This window comes from Schistocerca cancellata, chromosome 11, assembly GCF_023864275.1.
Source record: "Schistocerca cancellata isolate TAMUIC-IGC-003103 chromosome 11, iqSchCanc2.1, whole genome shotgun sequence".
Lineage (NCBI taxonomy): Eukaryota > Metazoa > Arthropoda > Insecta > Orthoptera > Acrididae > Schistocerca > Schistocerca cancellata.
The window spans coordinates 145,297,467-145,317,520 of record NC_064636.1 but is presented as its reverse complement, the minus strand read 5'-3'; the positions used below and the strand labels follow the sequence as shown (position 1 = coordinate 145,317,520).

The window sequence follows — 20,054 nt, the reverse complement described above, 5'->3', positions numbered from 1 at the left end:
CATTAGTTCATAACTGTTTAGTGATTTTGAGTGTCTGTGGAATGGAATATAAATACATGTATTCAGCCTAGTGTTGTAGCAGTGTATATTTTCTCTGCGTTTAGCTTCGGGTAGCTTCTTTTTCGTATAGATTAAGACATACTACCGTCATAATTTTTTGCTCAGAAAACAAAAGTTTACATTGTGCCTTATATGATGAGCCTGTAATTACCCTAATAGCTTTCTTCTGCAGTAGAAGGATGTCACGCACACAACTGGAGTTTCCCCATAAAATGATACCGTAGGTTATTATGCTTTGGAAGAATGAGAGATAGAATATTCTAACATAATTTTTAGGTACAAAATCCATTAGTCGTCTTAACAGATAGAACACCCTAGACAACTTACCATTAAGATACTTGACATGTTGACCCCAAGATAATTTGTCATCCAAATATACCCCTAAAAACTTCACATAACTAGGATCATCAGATGTTAGCTTGTCTTAGACTAAATACTATCTGCTGAGTTTTATTTTCATTAAGCAAAAATCCATTTGCTTTCAACCAGTATCATGCTTGAGCAATTGTCTCTGTAACACAAGTTTTAAGGCTATTGAGGTCATTACTGCTGTTCAGAAAAGTTGTATCATCTGCATATAGAACAGTTTTTGATTTAATACATGCCGGAAGGTTGTTAGTCATTATCAGGAACAGGAAAGGGCCCAGTACAGATCCCTGTGGGAGACCTACCTTAACTTGTTCTACACTGGACAAATCTTTGCCAACACAGACAGCTTGCTTACGGTTCTGTAAAAATGATCTTAATAGTTTAAGGCTATTACCTCTAACACCATAGAAGTCCAATTCTTCGAGTAATAGCGTATGTTCTACACAGTGGCTGAGAGTACCAACTTATTGAATGCCATTTGCAACTAGGCTGTCCTGACAATGTCTGCCCTGTAATCTCAAATAGCAGTTAACTATGGTGTTGCTGTTTACATTCTGGTAAACATTCCAAAGAATAATGCTTGTATAATGCAGTGCTTACAGGTAGAGCAAACTCTGTCTGGGTACAGATAATCAATGCAATTGTTTGGCAGTTTTTGGAAAAAAAAAGATTATAAATAAATAAATAAATAAATAAAAATCGAAGCTTGAAGTATTCCCACATAATTCAAACAGACATTTTCGTTTGGAATTACAATTTGTGATTGTGGAGATGTAGATGACCAGATACTGCAAGTGGTTAAACGAGATGCCTACAGACTGGAATCCCAGGATCTGAGTAGGTAGGTCGCACGATACAATGATCCGAGTGCACTGAGCAGAGTGTGAGAGAGATAGAAAGCAAAGATGAGGCAACTGGGGAACCCATTATCACGTAAATCGCTACACTGAAGTGTATTGAGCTATTGTTCGAATAAGCGTAACAAAATTCATTTGTTCGTACGGGTGTTTCGGTTCTCTGAAAAATGGGAACTACCGTCAGGAAAAAAGTCCGTGTGAAACAGAAACTGATAAAATTGGACTGTTATTTCTCAAAAGTGAACCGGATGCAAGTGATAAGAATTACAATGTGATTTAAATGTTATATTACAAAATAGGTTGTCAGTTTCCAGTGAGTAGTGGAAAAGTAATACAGATTTTAAAAGTTGCACAGTTTGCAAACACACAAAAAAAGCAGTTACTGATAATTACGTGTGTATTTTGAATAATCTGTTCGTGCAGTCTTGTGGTCTGCATTAACCCGGATAGGCAGGAGCTTGCTGGCTCAAATTGATTTTTGTGAGTCTCTCTGACAGTTTATCCAAAACTGTGTAATAATCTGATAGAACCCTAGCTTTTCGTCTCAGTTCGATGACAGAGAGTGGACAGGAGACAGGTGGGGGCACAGGCAGTCCTCGCAGAACACTAATCGTACTGTCGCCGACAGTCGGTGACGGCACCAAATGTGACAAGCGGATCCCTTGTCGAAACACTGCAAAGTTTCTGTGACGCCACAGGAGAGACGTCGGAGTGCCTCAGAAATATTTGCTCCGTCGGGGAAATCTCGAGTGGCTGTCGGCAATTTATTTTGGTGTTTTAAGTTTTTCTACGTTTCTTTGTACATATTTTATTTATTCTACAGATCGTCTGAGGACTGCGCCACCGAACCGTCCGATCTCTCGGAAGACACGAGTGCCCGCAGTAGGCCGGTGACGGGGAGCGCCGTCAGTAGACTGTCGCAGCAGTCGGCGGCCTGCGGGCGGCAGCAGTCGGACGGCGCTTCTCGCGGGAGGTGGCGGAAACTGGCTGCGGGGAAGCCACTGTACCAGCTCACTTGCAGCTCGTGTCTGAAGCTGTTTTCGTCGAGGTACGAGCTGATCCGGCACGTGTTCCTTCACGTCGAAGGTGTAGAACCTCCTCTGCACGTCTGTGTCATGTGTGGAGAGGTGTTTGCTAGTGACGAAGAAGTAGCAGATCACCAGACGAGTACTAGAGCGCAGTGTTACGCATTCGTGCGAGTGGAAAAGTGTGTGGGAACTCTCGAGAAGGTGTGGTTCTGTACCACTTGCGAGCAGACGTTCGAAACTAAACGACGACTGGCAGTTCACGAGGCAGAACGTCACGTCGGGGTCGTCGTCGCGGCCCGCACGGGACTGCCCGTACCGGTGACAAAATTCGATGACTTTCCTCAGCTACGTATCGACAATAATCTGGCAAATCGCCACAGTAGTAAATACGAAAGAAAGCGGGAAAGACCTCTGGGGATATTGCGGCAAAAACCTTCCGGTACCGACTTTAAGAGAAAGCCGGGCAGACCTAGAAAACTTTTGCAGGAGACTTCCCGTAACGATGCCAAAAGAAAACTGGGAAGACCTCCGAAAATACAGTCGGGAGATGCCCTCCGTTCGAACGCAGATATAATTGTAGGGGAGTCCGAAGTTACGGTCGGAGCGCTCGTGGACCGAAAATCTGATGTACTCTCGGGAGAACCTTTCGAGAGAAAATCTGAATCAAATAAGGGTGAAATGCCCAGAAGAAAACCGGGAAGACCTCGTGTTAGGAAACCCACAATAACTCCGGCAGAGCCCAGCAATAGCTTACCGCCGGTAACGTCGGAAGAATATGTCGAAAGAATACCCGAAATGAAACTGGGAGAACCCCTCGATAGGAAGTCGGAAATTCGATCCGGATTTGCTGCCGATGGAGTAGTAGAAATTACAAAGGGAGATACTGTCAGTAGAACACCTCAAATTCCATTAGGACGGATTCTCAATGAAAAACCCAAACTTCCATCAGGAGAGTCTGTCGATAGAATAAATGGAGATAGAATATTGGAAACTGCACGTGGGGAGATTCACGACAGAGAACCAGAAACTGCGTGTGGAGATACTCGCGATAGTGTACCAGAAACTGTACGCGGAGAGAATCTCGACAGAATATTACAAAACGCACACGGAGAGCCTCTCGGTAGAATATCGGAAAGTGCACGTGGAGAGGCTCTCGGCAGAATACTGGAAACGGCACCGGTAGAACCTGTAGGTAGATTGTCCGAATTCGCACCGAGAATAACTCTCAGTAAATACGAAACAACACCGGAGCCCCTCAAAAATAAATCGGGAATAATTTCAGGAGAACCTTTCGGCAGTCGACCCGGTACGGTGCCAGATTGTCTTACCGGTAGCAAACCAAAGAGAAAACGAGGAAGGCCTCCTGGAAGTAAAAACAAAACACCAGGCAAACCTCGCGGTAAAAAACCCAAAATGGTACCGGAAGAGCTTCTCGACAAAACACCTGGAATGACACGAAGTAAAACTGTCCACGGACTACGAGAAATGAGACCGGGAGAGTGTGTAGATCGATTATTAGAAATGACGTGGGGAGCACCGCCGGACGAAATGAGTTCGGGAGCACTCTCGGACGGACAGTACGAAATGAGATCCGAAGAATTTCTCGATCGACTGTTCGATCTGAGACCGGGAGAGCTCCCAGATAGACTGCACGAAATGACACTGGGAGAACACCTGTACAGACTATACGAAATGGCACCGCAAGAACAACACTACAGATTGCACGAAATGGCACCGGGAACTCCTCTCGACAGTAACTTCGGTGCGTCACCACGAGAGTCTCCCGATAAAGTGCACGATACGACGCAGGGAGAGTCACTGTACAGATTGCACGAAATGACAACGGTAGAGTCTGTACACAGACTTAGTGAAATGTCACCAGTAGAGATCCTCTATAGAAAGCACGAAAGTGCACCGGAATCTCCTCTAGATAGAATACCTAAAATGGCAATAGCAGAGCCCCTGTCTAGGCTACACGAAATTACTCCAGTAGAGATTGTCTACACAGACCTCGAATCTAAGTGTCAGGAAGTTAGACCGGGATTGCCTCTGGATCCGATACCCAAAATATCGTCAGTAGAGCCTTTCGGTACACTAACTGAAATGACACCAGGGAAGCCTCTCCAGAGACTATCAGATGTGGCAGCAACAGAGACCCACCGTAGACTGACCGAAATGGCACCGGGAGAAACGCTCCGTAGACTGTCCGAAAAGGGACCGGACGAGACCGTCCGTAGTCCGTGTGAAATGACACCGGGAGAGATCCTCGGTAGACCTTCCGAAATGACACGGGGAGAGACATTCCACAGATCCCCCGAAATGGCACCGGGAGAGACTCCGGGTAGATCCTCCGAGACGCCACCGGGAGAGGCTCTTCGTAAACTGTCACCGGGGGAGCTTTTCCACGGACTGCCCGAAATTGGACCGGGAGAGCCTCTCCACAGACTTTCCAAAATAGCACCGGGAGAGACCCTTCGTAGGCCATCCCAAATGGCTCTGGAAGAGACCCTCCACAGGCCATCCAAAATTGCATCTGGAGATCCTCTCCACAGGCTATCTGAAATGGTACCAGTAGAGCCTTTCCATACAATATTTGAAATGGCATCAGCAGATCCCTTCCAAACATTATTCGAAATGGCACCGGGAGAAGCTTTCCCTGTACTACCCGAAATGGCACCGGGAGATCTTTACCGTAGACAGTCTGAAATGGCACCACGAGAGCCTCTCGACAGCAAACCTGAAATAACACCGGGAAATTTTATCGATGGCATACCAAAAAGGAAACGAGGAAGACCTCCTGGAAGTAAAAACAAAAATCCGGGAAAACCTCGGTGTAGAAAATCTCAAACTACACCGAGAGAGCCTCTCGATACAGACGCTAAAACTACGTCGGGAAAACCTCGAGATAAAATGCCCGAAAAGCCACTGCGAGAGCCTCGGGATAGTGTACCGGAAATGTCACCGGGAACCGTAAGTGATGGCGTACCTGATATTCTGTCGGGAGAGCCTGGTGATAAGAAATCCAATAAAAAATCGGGAGAGACAGAGAAATGGCCCTGCCATTTTTGTCAGCAATTATTTTGTTCTCTTTCGGGCTTAAAGAGGCACCTGGTCAGACATACGGGGGAGCGCAACTATGTGTGTGATTTCTGTGGCAAGTCTTTTGCTCGTTCAGACAATCTGCGAGTGCACAAGTATACCCATACGGGAGGCCTGCCGTACAAGTGTAATGTCTGTGGTAAAGCCTTTGGCTGGGCGTGTCACCTCAGGGATCACAAACGTAAACATTTGCCGGAGTCCTCGTAAGTATGTAAAATATGTAACGGTGTGTTCTGAAGTTCTAGGGCTCTGACAAAACATACTTGCGCACACAGAGATACTGTACGAGAACCTTCCCACCACTGGGTGAATGTCGATGTTCCTGTAAACTGACCAAATGTGAATACGAGTGATGGTGATACGTGAAGAAAATTCTGAAGAAATGCTACTATTTCTGATCTCTGTGATTTCGCTCTTTGTCCGTACGGATCGACACTGCCAGCATTGTGTTGCTTTTAAAATGTTCTCATCTAAAGCAGTTCCCACACCATTGAATAGAAATTACCAGTCGAGCTGGAAATATATGCATCTGTTTCTTGAGGCTTTTATGAAAGACCGAAAAGTTCATACAAATGATGTTCCTTACACTCACTTATAATGTGTGAGTTACAGTTTTAAAGAAATATTAGGGTTATGATAAACTGGACAAGGCTGGTGAGCTTTGAAACAAAACAAATTTAAATTGTAATTAAGTGTACAAAATAGTTCTGTCTTAAATGGCAGTACTCTTCTCTTTCAAAATAAGTAATAATTAGCAAACTTATATGTGATACAAACATCCTCTCTGAGCCGTGGTGCTGCAAAGAAATTAATGTCACAGAGGGGTGTTTTTTTTTTTTCTTTTGTGATAGCTGCTGTACTGTATTGGAAGAGACCAGAGTTGGATTGTGAGAAAAGCAGGTGTAACTAAGCCAGATACTGATCTTCCTGAAACATTTTATACTCCACATAACTTGTGCATATGCCCTAATTTTTATCTTCTGTAATGTAAAGTGCCTGCTAATTATTTATAATGCGTACACGTAGAACCTGCCGCAGAAACAATTTTCACTGTGTTACTGTGATCTAGTTATTTTGTATGGTGTAAATGATATATTTTGAAACACTCTTTTGTATTGTTCTTGTAATGATATGTTGTATTTAATCAAAACATGATATAGAATAGGAATCTTATAATGTGTTTATGACATCCATCTCGGTCATCTGTATATCTGAAGCAACCGTGTCCTAATTCGAGAGACTGAAGAAATAATAACCTTTTCAAAGAAAATATATTAAAGAAATCCTTTTTTATAAAAAAACTGAATTACTCCTAGATTATTATTTGTGCAAGGGACTGTTGTAATTTCTCCTCTCGTTCAGCCCAAAATATTTTAAATTACTGCCTCTGCGCCTCACACTCCCAATATGTTATTTGCAAAGCCTGACATTTTTTGCACTTTCAGGAAAGACTAGGACTTGTGTTGTGTATTTACTGCCGTTTGTAAGTTTACGATAGATATGGCCGGGTATGACATTTGTGTCAAAACAAACATTGAAACAGAAATATTGTCTGTGTGTCGTGTGACATACAAACAATACTGTACATTGTATATGCCGGAAATAACATGTTCGTAAATCATCTAGAAGCCTTACTATCCTATTTAAGAATTTAAAAAAATGTGGTTGCTGGTGTTTTAACCTAGCTCTTCTTCAAAACTCTTCCAGTAAAAGTTTGACAATAACATTGTCATTCAGTCCTCCTACAGTAAACTTTCCAAATAGAATAGTGAAGATAGCCATTGATGAATCCTTTATAGACAAATTAAAGGAACAAAATTGTGCCACAAAACCATTAATTGAAAGCCTTTCAGGCCGTAACATACAACTCTTGTTCTAAGTGTAAATACTGTGCAGGTTGAAGTACACAAAATTTGAGTGTAGGTGAGTAATTAATCTGCCAAAAACTGAGTATTTTAGGAAAATGCTCAAAAATATGAATTGGAGAGAGCTTACAGAGGTTGTTAGCTCGTGACATTAATGAAAAATACACTGATCAGTCAGCGTATTATGGTCACATATCGAATAGCCGGTATGTCCAACAGTGGTGACACATCAAGGCACGGAAGCAGTGAGGCGTCGGTAGGTCGGTGGGGGGTGTTGTCCACACAGGTCATCTAATTACTGTAAAATCCAGTGGGAGGGGGGGGGCGATGAGCTCCGACACATCCCAGATGTGTTCGGTCGGGTTCAGATCTGACGAGTTGGGGGGCCAACATATCGACTGTAACTGGCCATTTAGTTCCTCGAACCACTCCGTCACACTCCTGGCCTAGTGACACGGCACATTATCTTGTCGCAAATTGCTGCAGCCGTTGGGAAACACGACTGTCACGGTACACAGTCTGCAACTGGTGCACGATACTCCTCGGCAGTCACGGTGTCTCTCACGAGCACCACTGCACCCGTGGAGCGTAACGGAGCCACCACCGACTTTCCTCCTTCCGGCAGTACAGGTGTCGAGGAGCTGTCCCCCTGGAAGATGACAGATTCGCACCCTTCCCATTGGCTCGGTGAAGAAGATATCGGGATTTGTCAGACCATGTAGTGCTCTGCCACTGCACCAGTGTCCGTTGCTGACGGTCGTGTGCCTCCGAAGTTGTCGACAGCGCGGTGTTAACGTCGGTACGTGCACGGATCGTCAGCTGCGGAGGACCGTCGTTAGGAGTGTCCGGTGCACTCTGTGTCCGGACACACTTGTACTCTGGCCAGCATTAAAGTCTCACGTTAGTTCTGCCACAATACACCGCCTGTACCGTTTTAACACTCCGCCCGATCTACGGCATCCGACATCTGTAGCGAGTGGCGGCTGCCAGATGCCACGACATCCGGACACAGTTTGACCTCGTTTTGCCACGTGTCGAAGACCCTTACCGCGACACACCTCGAACAGCCCACGAGTCGTACAGTTTTCCAATGTTCGTGCCGAGCCACCGGGCATCGCAACCTGTCCTCGGCCGAACCCAGACAGATCGCGCGCCTTCCCCACTCTTCACACAGGTAGCACACTACATACACTGTGCCCGTGTCTGACGAGCAGTCATTCCTCGCCAGGTGATGCCCGGACAGGTTTGTATCGACAGTAGGCCGGTGGTCGTAATGTTCTGACTGATCACTGTATAACACACTAATTAATAAAGCCATTACCTCAAATGAAAACTTCCTTCCTCCAAAATTAATTCAGGTGAAATAGAAGTGTACAACGAAACTGTGGTTTAGTCGAGGAATATAGTTCTCTCGTACGACGAGTGGGAAACTACGGCAGCCAGTGACAGCTCCGATGTTAACGATTTGAACCGTTACGAGGAATACTACAGAATATTAAGGAAAATAATTGAGATATCTAAGCAAATGCACCGTGTGAAGAACGTAACTATATAAGGGAACAAATAAAAACAGTACGTGTTGTAGAGAAAAAAAGACTAACTACTGGGTGGTTGTAATTAAAATGCAGTTACTCTCAGAGGTCCAGTGTGGGATGTAATTATTGTATAGCAGTGAAACTTGGTAGATATTAAAAGATAATTAGTTCCCATTTTGGCCACCATCTGCAAATCTGGTGTTGTCAGTGCAAGAAAGATGCATAGAAATGTTTCCAGATGTAATGGATTAGGAATGGGATGTGGAGGAAAAGGTCAGAGGAAGTGAGAAGTACATAATTTCGATTTTATTACTAACTGCTACTCACACAACTTGTTCGTCATTAATACCCGAGACACAGACAAGATGCTGCATCTGTAAAATTACTCGACCAACAGTCGCTCGTAGCAGTTCCGGTGGAATCTGAGCAAAGTGTTCCTGTGTACTGACCTTCAGAGTAGGTAGAGACTGAACGTGTCCCCGGTAAATGTATCCTTTTAGATATCCCCAGAGGCAAAAGTCACGTCAATTCAGATTGGGTGATATCGCCGGCCTTCGGAGGTAACACATTCGCGGAATGTCACAGTAATCCATCCTTCACTGGACCGAGCTTTATAAGGTGTTGCCCCACGTCGCATTAAAACAGTGGTTTCCACAAAGTTGCGCCCTTCCGAAGTGGGAATCACGTGGCGTACGACGAGGTCTCGGTAACGTCCAGATGTTACGGTACGCCTGACCGACCCCCCTGGGTATTTTGTCCTTCCAGAAGTGCGTACCGAGAATAAAGGTGCTCGTCGAATCCGCACCGAATGATCACAAACTGCAAGTGCGTGGCTCTTTCTGTACAATTTGTGGGTTAGCAGTACCCCAAATTTGGTATGTCTGTGTATCTATTGCACCCTGTACTGCAAAATGTGCCTCGTCGCTCGGCCACTCGTTATCACCTTCGATCTGCGCCAAAACCGAAAGCAAATTGACATTGTTGCTGTGGATCGTGAGGTTTCAGTCACTGCAGTGTCTGGATCTTGTGCCAGTGTAAAATAGACAACAAAACTTTCTGATAGTGTCGAACCCAGGATGAACTGTTCTTGTGACACTGCACGAGCACTTGCAGTGCTGCGAGGTCAGTTACAGCAACGGCAACCTTGTCAATGACTTCCACCAGGTGCCACATCCAGCTCACTCCCGTTTTTGAACTTCTTTAGACTATTTAACGACATCGGGCTTCTCCTCGGACCTTTCGGTCAGCAGTACTCTTTCAGTGCAGCACTGTAACTACTGCTGTGCACGTAAAACAGTTTCACTGACAGTGCACGCTCCCTCTTCTGGACGGCAGTACCGTTCATTCATGCTGTGGCTCGTCAAATGGCAGTGTGAATGTCGTACTGTCATACAAACAGTGTACTAGATTACACCTGACGGCCAAAATTGGAACTAATATTTGTCCGTAAAAAATTAGTTGCTCATTTTCTACCCAGTTTAGTGCCGTACGATAATTACGACCCACTCTGGACCTCCGTCAGTAGCTGCATGTTAATTGCAACCACCCGATAGAAAGGAACGGGAGCAGATAGTCGACAACACGGTGGTAACAGATGAGCGTAGTGTGGCAAGTCTCTGTTATGAGGCCTTTGTGTCTGTTACTGATGCACTGTGTGATCAAAAGTATCTGGACGTCCCCAAAACATACATTTTTCATATTAGGTGCACTCTGCTGCCACCTACTGCCAGGTACTCCACATCGGCGACCTCAGTAGTCATTAGAAATCGTGAGAGAGAAGAATGGGTCGCTCCGTGTCACGCACGGGCTTCGAACGTGGTCAGGTGATTGGGTGACACTTGTGTCACACGTCTGTACGTGAGATTTCCACACTCCTAAACATCCCTAGGTCCACTGTTTCCAATGTGATAGTGAACTGGAAACGTGAAGAGACACATCCAGCACAGAAGTGTACAGGCCGACCTCGTCTGTCGAATGACGGAGACTGCCGACAGTTAAAGAGGTTCGTAATGTGTAATAGGGACATCTGTCCAAACTGTCACACAGGAATTCCAAGCTGCATCAGGATCCACTGCGTACACATTGGACGATCGAACAGTGGAAAACATTGTGTGGAGTGACGAATCACGGTACACGATGTGGCGATCCGATGGCAGGGTGTGGGTAAGGCGAACGCCCAGTGAACATTATATGTAGTACCGACAGTAAAATTCGGAGGCAGCGGTGTTACGGTGCGGTCGTGTTTTTCGCGGAGGGGGCTCGCACCCCTCGTTGTTTTGTGTGGTACAATTGCAGCACAGGCCTACACTGATGTTCCGAGCACCTTCTCGCTTCACACTGTCGAAGAGCAATTCGGGGACGGCAATCACACCTTTCATCACGATCGAGCACCTGTTCGTAATGCACGGCGTGTTGCGGAGTGGTTACACGACAGTAACAGCCCCGGCCCGCACAGAGTCCCGACCCGAATCCTACAGAACACCTTCGGGACGGTTTTCGAATGCCGACTCCGTGCCAGGTCTCGCCGACCGACGTCGGTACCTATCCCGAGTGCAGCACTCCGTGAAGAACGGGCTGCCATTCCCCGAGAAACCGTCTGGCACCCGACGTAACGTATGCCTGCGTGAGCGGACTCTGTCATCGAGACTGAGGGTGGCTCGACACTGTATCGAATTCCAGCATTACCGATGGAGGGTGCCAAAAACTTGTAAGTCATTTTCAGCCTTCAGCCAGGTGTCTGATACTTTTGGTCACATGGTGTATGTGATTCATCAGAGAAGTCCACCTGTCAGCACTCAGTTGCGGTACTGGCACGCAAATTCCAGACTTTCTCGCCACAGCCACAGGTCCGAGAACCCGGTGCCCGCTGTAGAGGCCCGTGCGCAGCAACGTTCGCCGAACAGTCGTCTAGGAGACACGGTGGATACTGTCGCTCTGTTCATCGGAGCAGACAGTTTCACATCTATTGGCCCGTACACGCCTCTGCAGCCGTCATTCGCCCCTATCGTCTAGGGCACACGGTTGCTTTGGCACCGGTTTAGGTAGAACCGTTTTGCCATACGGGGCGTACTTTTAACTGTGGTGGTTCGTGAACAGTTTACAGACTTAGCCTTTTTGGAAATGCTTCCACATCTGACCCAAAAGCAGTGATCGTGCCCTTTTGCGTGTCAGACAAATCACTCCGTTTCTGCATTATGACAAGTGCAACGTCATCCGTTGTGCCCCCCGGCACACTTTGTATACCCTCCACTGCCGGTGCAGCTACCTGACGTCTGTGAGTGGTTATTGCAGGTCGGCATGAAACATTCGCGTTAGTCGCATTAATGTGACTGGACCGTGTGACATCTAAGTACAGGTTCGCACGACGGAGAGCCTAATTCGATCTGTGAAACTGAACGAAAATATTATTGAGCATAGTATATGGACCACATCCTCAGTACAGAAATTTTAGCGTTAGCAAAAGGTTATACTTGCAGTCGGACTAAACTGTTAATTGGATCGTTTTACCGACCCTCTGACTGAACATATACTTGCTGAACAGTTCAAAGAAATCTTGAGTCTCATTTCAAACAGGTACCTCACTCATACAATTATAATCAGTGGCGACTTCATTCTACCCTCGATATGCTGGAGAAATTATACGTTTAAAGCTGGTGACAGGCATAAAACGTCATCCAAAATTGTACCGAATGCTTTCTCAGAAAATTATTTTGAACAATTAGTTCACGAGCCCACTCGAAGCATAAATGATTGCGAAAGCATACTTGACCTCATAGCAACAAATAATCCTGGACAAATAGGGAATTTTGTGGCAGATACGAGGATTAACGACCACAAGGCAGTTGCTGCTACGCTGAATACTGTAACACCTACAACCGTCAAAAAGAAACACAACGGACATCTATTTAAAAAAGCCGATGAAAATGCTTTGAACACCTTTTTAAGAGACAATATCCACTCCCGATCTGATCACATAAGCATAGAAAAGATGTGGAATGATTTCAAAGAGATAGTATCGACGGCAGTTGAGAGATACGTACCACATAAATTAATAAGTGGTGGTACTGATCCCCAATGGTACACGAAACGGGTCAGATCGCTGTTGGCAGAAGCAACGAAAAAAGAATGCCGAATTTAAAAGAATGCAAAATCCTCAAGATTGGCAAAGTCTTGCAGAAGTTCGAAATCTAGCACGTAGAGCAAACCAGAGACTGCGATTCATTGGCAGAACACTTAGAAGGTGCAACAGGTCTACTAAAGAGACTGCTTACACCACTCTTGTCCGCCCTGTTCCGGAGTGTTGCTGTATGGCGTGGGATTTGCATCAGGTGGGACTGACGGATGACGTCGAAAAAGTTCAAAGAAAGGTGGCTCGTTTTGTACTATCAAGGAATAGGGAAGATAGTGCCACGGACATGATACGTGAATTGGAGTGGCAATCATTAAAACAAAGGCATTTTTCAGTGAGAAGGGACCTTCTCATGAAATTTTAATCACCAGTTTTCTCCTCCGATTCCGAAAACATTCTGTTGGCACCCACCTACATAGGGAGAAACGATTGTCACGATAAAATAAGAGAAATCGGGGCTCGCACAGAAAAAGTTAAGTGCTCGTGTTTCCCACGTGCCATTCGAGTGTGGAACGGCAGAGAGACACTTGAAAGTGGTTCATTGACCCTTCTGCCAGGCACTTTATTGCGAATAGCAGAGTAATCGACAAGATGTGGATGTGGTAAGTTTTACACCAACATAAGATATTTTTTGCTGAATGTCACTAATTACACAATATTTTAGAATATTAAGGCAAATAGGACTATTTTCAGTTTGAAGTAGGGTTGTCTTGTTGGGAGATCTGAGTTGGGGCACAAAGTTAGTGCCTGTGCAATCACTATTCATTTCCAACCAGTAACATCTGCTGGTAAACGTGATTTGATAACAACACAGTGTTGCAGACTAAATAGTTGGCCTACCTACAGTGTTTGCCCATTTTTATTCTGAGGTGCACATTTCACTATACACTCAGAAGTTCGATCTCTGAACTGAGCTCTAGCACTGTGTACGTCAGTGGCAAAACTGGTCGTTACCTGGGAACCACGTTCGATAAAAGATCCGCATCTGTGACGGTACAATTTCGTGTATCGGGCCAAAATATATAGGAAACACTAAGTTAAATCTTTAGGTGATATCTGTATTTACTTTTGGGAAGGCATAAACAGCTCAAACCAGTTTTGTAGAACCTGCAACCTTGAAAACACATATACGCTTGGATTAAAGATACTGTAATGGTAATGAAAGAATAAGCATTATGAAACCAAATTTTGTGCTTTTGTAAGGGCACTTCTGTGACAACAAAACCTGCTGCTAGCTAACGTTCACACCACACATGCCCCATATCACTCAGAATGCCCTCCACGAGGCAGTTCAGACGTTACCGCTCGAGCGCATCCCACTCTTTGACGCAGGGCCTCTCGATTTTGTTATCCTACGTGTGAGGAGGGTCCAGGTCTCGAGCCTCTGCAGTTAGGTCTATGTGGATAGATACCGTGGGGCATTCCGTTCAGTTCATTCTTGCTTCCTAGATGAAGTAATGCTAAAACTATTTTTAAATTCCATCATAGCCTATCGGAATTTATTATGAAGGTGAACTGGCCAGGGTAAAATGTGACCCTTTTCAAATGCAGTATGTATGTCGTGTAGTAAAGTTCATCTATGAAAAAGTGACTTCAGCATGGAGTAGACATTCAAAATGGTTTCAGCACGCGACGTTAGGTGGAAGAATATGTTTCGATGCCGTGTGAGTGTACCGTCATTCCACCTTACACAGTCTTTGAACATTTTAGCAGCACACTGGCACTTTTAACTTCATTCGAGTCATAATCACCAGCACAGACGAGACGGGTTCACACGTGTCGGAAACTGTGTGGGCGACTAGACAGTGCCACATCGAGAGGTAAGTCACGTGACGCAGAATGTGATGACGTTTTTACAAATGCTTCAGTGTGATGTGGCTTGAATATTGTGAAGTATCAGATTAAAAGTATTTTTATAGAAGTGTACTGTATTTGCAGACAAATGCAAAAGTGTTGTTGCTCATCGTGTTTGCATATATGCGAGCACAAATTATTGGGTATGTGTAACTCTGTCACTGAGAAACTTCAGCAACATTACTAACCTGAACAGTGCTTCTTGTGTGCAAATGTCCTGACAGTATGACACTAGTACTTATAAACTTTATTGCATTTCTAAGTTGCAAAATATTCTGAACTTAATTGCTAATTAAGGAACAATCAAGACTTAATCCTGGTCACATGTGTGATTAACTGTTATACAATTAACAGTGTAATTGGTTATTTCACTAAAGGCTTATCATAATATACGTGTGAATATTTTCAAGCTTGTGGCACGTTATTTGAGTCATGTTGCTACCTACATAGCTAATACCTTCAGGTACAGTCAGTTGCAGTGAGGAGAGTGAACATAACGTTACATTACATATATAGTTTTCCGTGTATCAGAAGGTGAGTGAATGACTGACATAAACTATCACGCTCTAGTTGGTGATCAGTGAATGAATGTACAAGTGCACCACATTTCAATTTGTAACATGTTACGTACAGGATAGGTACTGCAGTCAAATAGTATAATAAAATACAATACACCCAATACCATCAAATTTTGTTATGACAGGTACTGGTCTCAAATTACCTTCAGTACTTTGATAGGCATCCGACATCACTAAGCAATACTGACCCAAAATTTGACCGATCCACGTCCTCACCAAAGCTGTGGGATTGCCTTCTCGGCCACCTGCACGTACTTCTGTAACGATGTCGAGGAACCGGACAAATCCTGCAGTCGTCAGTGAAGAGAACCGGTCACCGTCGATCCCGTTCGGAGTGTTCCCTCGCCCGTCACAGTGCTGTCGCTCTTAAAGGACACTTACCTATCGAAACAGTTGTGTCCTAGATGCTGACACAGCTGTGTGGAGACGAGTCGACACGACCGGTCCAGAAGGCAGTGTGCAGTTCTGTCGCATTCTCCTCGGGGGACCTACGAGCCGTAGCGCGTAGGTGACAATCCACAGCCGGTGTCGTCATCCACAGACGACCGTTATGAGGGTGGCGTTTGATCTTTTGCGTTTCACTGTAGTGATCGAATGTCAGAACGGTGTCGCTGTGAATTGCGCCAATTTGGTGGGCAACTTCCCATTGCTGACAACTCTTATTGCGGTAAAAGGGCAATGTGGAAGTTACTGGCAGATTAAAACTGCGTGCCGGACAGGTCTCTGACCCGAGACCTCTGTCTTTCGCAGGCAAGTGCTCTACTGGCTGCTCTGTCTGGGCACAACTCGAGACCCTCCCTCAAGGCTTTACTTCCACCAGTACCTTACCTCTAACCTTCCAAACTTCACAGAAGGGTTCCCACAGGACTAGCACTCTGTGAAGGGAGGGCACTACTGAGACACGGCTTCGTGTAGGATAGGCGGAGGTGTCGGGCTCGAGTCTCGGTGCGGTGCACAGTATTAATCTGTCAGGAAGTTCTAAATGGGAACATACTCCTCTGATGCAGAGAGAAAATATATTTTAGCACGGATAATGTGTGCACAACTCAGTTCGAAATTACCCTCGTAGGCCCGTCGACAGGTCAAACTTTACACGAGGCCGCACTGTCCAGTTTGAGACGAGACACAGTAAGCTCTACTGGCTACGTAGATGTACGTCTATTTAGTTACACAGATGTACGTCTATTTAATTACACAGGTGGTTGTACGGAGTGATCTCTCGTGTTCACAAGAGTATCGAGAAAGGGGCTTCTGATTATTAAAATTTTTCGAGCTACAGTGTGGTAAGCAATATTTTTCGGGAAGTTTTTTTTATGATGCTGTTGTGGTTCCATTGAAAACAACACTGCAAATTCCCTTTCCAGAGCTTGTGTTACATCTTCTAAGTGAGATGCTAAACCGCTACCTTCCTTCCTTTTTGTAACATGTTTGAATTATACTAACACAGTATTAAAATAACTTCATAGGTAATTTCTCACACTGCCTCTAGCCTCGTGTTCACACAGGTCACTTACAGGCAACTGTGCCTCCAGCCCACTGATACACAACTTAGCTGCAATTTTTGAAACGAAATGCAACTCGGTGCTCGAAATTAGTTATCCGATCAAAAGTAGTCTGTTGAATGTGGAACTGCTGTGGCTGTAAACTTTACAACATTTGCGGTTTTTGGTTGAAAGCTGCTCTTCAGAGAGAAAAAAAGAATTGTTCTGGAAAGGTTAGTATTCTTTCTTTCAAGCAGTTACCGAATGAACATTTTGGGCAGATTCGAGCAGAGTTGAGTGCAGGAGGGTGCTGTTCACCGCTGGGCAAGGGTTCCCACACCGACCTTTCCGGTGCCACACTGTCCTGTATCCCATCCTACCGACACCTCTCACTCTTCTCCACTCTATCCCAGATCGCTCCCACAATTTCACCTCATCCAGTCACATCTGTCATCCTCCCTTCTTCACACTTATCTACCCTCAGACCTGCTGCCCACAGTAAGATATATGTTTTATTATATATGTCTTTTCTGTGATCTCATTGTGACTTCACGCCAATTTTGGTGAGTGTTTGCCTTTCGCTATCGTCGACTCCCTCAGATTTCGTCTCGTTTTTCCACTTTTTCATCCGTTTCTTCCTTCTCGTGATTCTTCCGACATTTTTGGGTGTATTTTTGCGAATTTTTTCGGACGTAATTCTACGTTATTCACATAATTTTTTCTACCACCATATATCCTTGCTCCTTCCGTATGCGTCAATACCGAAAAGTTTCCTTATCCCTAGCCAGAACCCAGTCCCACATACTGTTCCTGCGTTGTTGCTCGGCTCGTGGAATCCCCCCAAATGATCTTACTATCAAATTACCCATCTCTGGCTGCCACGCTTCCTTCCACAATGACCTCCATCTGTTCAGATTCCGTCAACCCTTAGCTCTCACCAACGTAGTCCTGCAAAACCGTATCAACCGAGCCCGAGCCTCCTTACAATACCTTCTCTTCATTCGTAAAATCCTCTTGCTATGCAATCCCAAATTCCTGGAATTAGTAACACACACTGTAACTTGCCCTCCAGAAACTAGAGCAACATGCACAATGCCACCTCAAAAAACTCACCATCCTGCTCACTTCCCACTCCCACTTCGGAATACCACTGTCTACGACCTCTACGACTACCTCCAAACCTCCCCCTCATAGCTGACAAACCTTGTCTCACGGACCTATTACATTTACCCCACTGTCCAAACCTCCCTCCCACCACCACACAGACCAGAAAAACACTCTTGAACCTTTCCTCCATAAGCCTTAGTCTCACATAAATATCAGTCCTTTCCAAACGCCCAACCTTTTGCTCCACTCGCAAAGTCGTACACGCAGTACTTGTCGAGGACCTTCTCCCAGTCCCTACAATGGAAACACGTTTTCGCCACCAACCCTACCAGTCAGACTCGACCAAAGGCCAATGTTGAACTCCTCCATCCAACTGTGATCCACTCCCACTGCCACCAAATCATCCCCTGTTAACTTCCCAGAATTTCTTAACCTCGAACTATGTGTCACCGTCATTCCCCAAATCTCTCTACGTGCAAACTAACCATACATCCACAGAAAGAACTGCACCCCACCATCTTGACATTATGATCCTACCTGCAGACAAAAGCTCCACCACTGTCGTTCTGAACTGCAAGGATTACCTGGACGAAGGACTCCAGCAGCTGTCATACATCCACTTACAAACCTTGTCACAGTGACCCCATTCGAGAAATGCAGCAGGGTCTCCAGTCTCTCCTCAAATCCATAGGCTCATCCCAGAACCTCTCCCCAGAGTCTTTGCTACCAGTACTCACACTCCTATCTTCCGCAAGCTTCCTAAAGTCCATAAACCCAACCACCCAGGACGTCCCATTGTGGCTGGTAATTTTCCATCCACTGAGAGAATCTTTGCTCTCGTAGACCAACACCTTCAGGCTATTTCCCGGGACCTACCCTCCTATATAAAAGATACCAACCATTTCCTCCACCGACTCTCCTGTCCCTTTACCACACAGTGCTCTGCTCATCGTGTTGATGCCACCTCCCTTTACACTGACATCACTAATTCCCACGGCCTTACTGCTGTGGAACATTACCTTTCCCAATGCCCGCCAGAGTTCAAGCCGACGACTTCCTTCCTAGTCACCGTGACCGACTATGTCCTCACCCAGTCTTACTTCTCCTTAGAAGGCATTACTTACAAACAAATCCGAGGTACAGCTATGGGCACCCACACGGCACCATCCTCTTCCAACCTATTCGTGGGCCATCTAGAGGAATCCTTCCTAAACACCCAGAATTCTAAACCCCTCATCTAGTTCAGATCCATCGACGACATCTTTGCGATCTAAATCGAGGGTGGAGACACCGTATCCACATACCTCCAGAATGTTAACAGCTTCTCCTCCATTTGCTTCACCTGATCCTGCTCAACCCAACAAGCCACCTTCCTCCACCTCAAAGATGGATACATCAGTACCTCTGCCCATATCAAACCTACTAACCACTTGCAATACCTCCACCTCGACAGCTGCCACCTGTTCCGTACCGAGAAGTCGCTTCCGTACAGCCGTCACCCGTGGTTATCACGTACGCAGTGACGAGCAGTACCTCTCGAAATATACCGAAGGTCTCACTGAAGGCTTCACAGACTGTCATTATTCTCCCGACCTCGTACAACTGCTTAGCGCGCTGACCGACAGGACATCCTTCATTTCAATGACTGCTTCACAGTCTGTGCCACGTGGATCCTTCCCACCAACTTTTCCGAATCCTACATTCCTGTAACCCTCCTGGCCTCAACCTTCGTTAGTCTTTGTCCTCACCCTTCCAGCCCCTTCCCCGTTCCAATTCCAGTGCAGTCCTTTTACTTCTCTCCTTTTCCACTCCCTTCCCCCACCTCTCCCGACTGCACCTAGCTTCCCTATCCTCTCTCCACCTCGTCCTTGCAGCACTTCGCTGTCCCCGCCCCACGCTGCTAGCCCTCTCCCTGCCTTCCCCAGCCCCCTCCTCACCCCCACCCATTTGTCGCTCCCATCGTGCACTGCTGCTGTTGCTCGCAATATGGCTTCAGCTGCAGTTGTGTGTATGTCGTCTATTTTCTACAAAGGCCTCGTTGGCCAAAAGCTTATATTGTGACAGTTTTTTGTAGTGCCTATCTGCGACTCGG

At 45.7% G+C, this 20,054-nt stretch overlaps 1 protein-coding gene across 9 annotated transcripts in view; it reads left to right on the top strand.

The window, feature by feature from the left end:
* LOC126108938 (uncharacterized) overlaps nucleotides 1-20,054 on the top strand; it is a 237,986-nt gene that overhangs the window by 163,117 nt on the left and 54,815 nt on the right. For 8 of the 9 annotated variants that reach the window (XM_049914312.1, XM_049914311.1, XM_049914309.1 and 5 more), the window contains one exon: nucleotides 2,110-6,687. The exons of the other annotated variant lie outside the window; for it this stretch is intronic. In XM_049914312.1, the coding sequence (XP_049770269.1) occupies nucleotides 2,110-5,620 (3,511 nt within the window). In that variant the 3' untranslated portion in view covers nucleotides 5,621-6,687. Of the gene's footprint in view, nucleotides 1-2,109; nucleotides 6,688-20,054 lie in introns of those variants that run through there. 9 annotated transcript variants of the gene reach the window in all.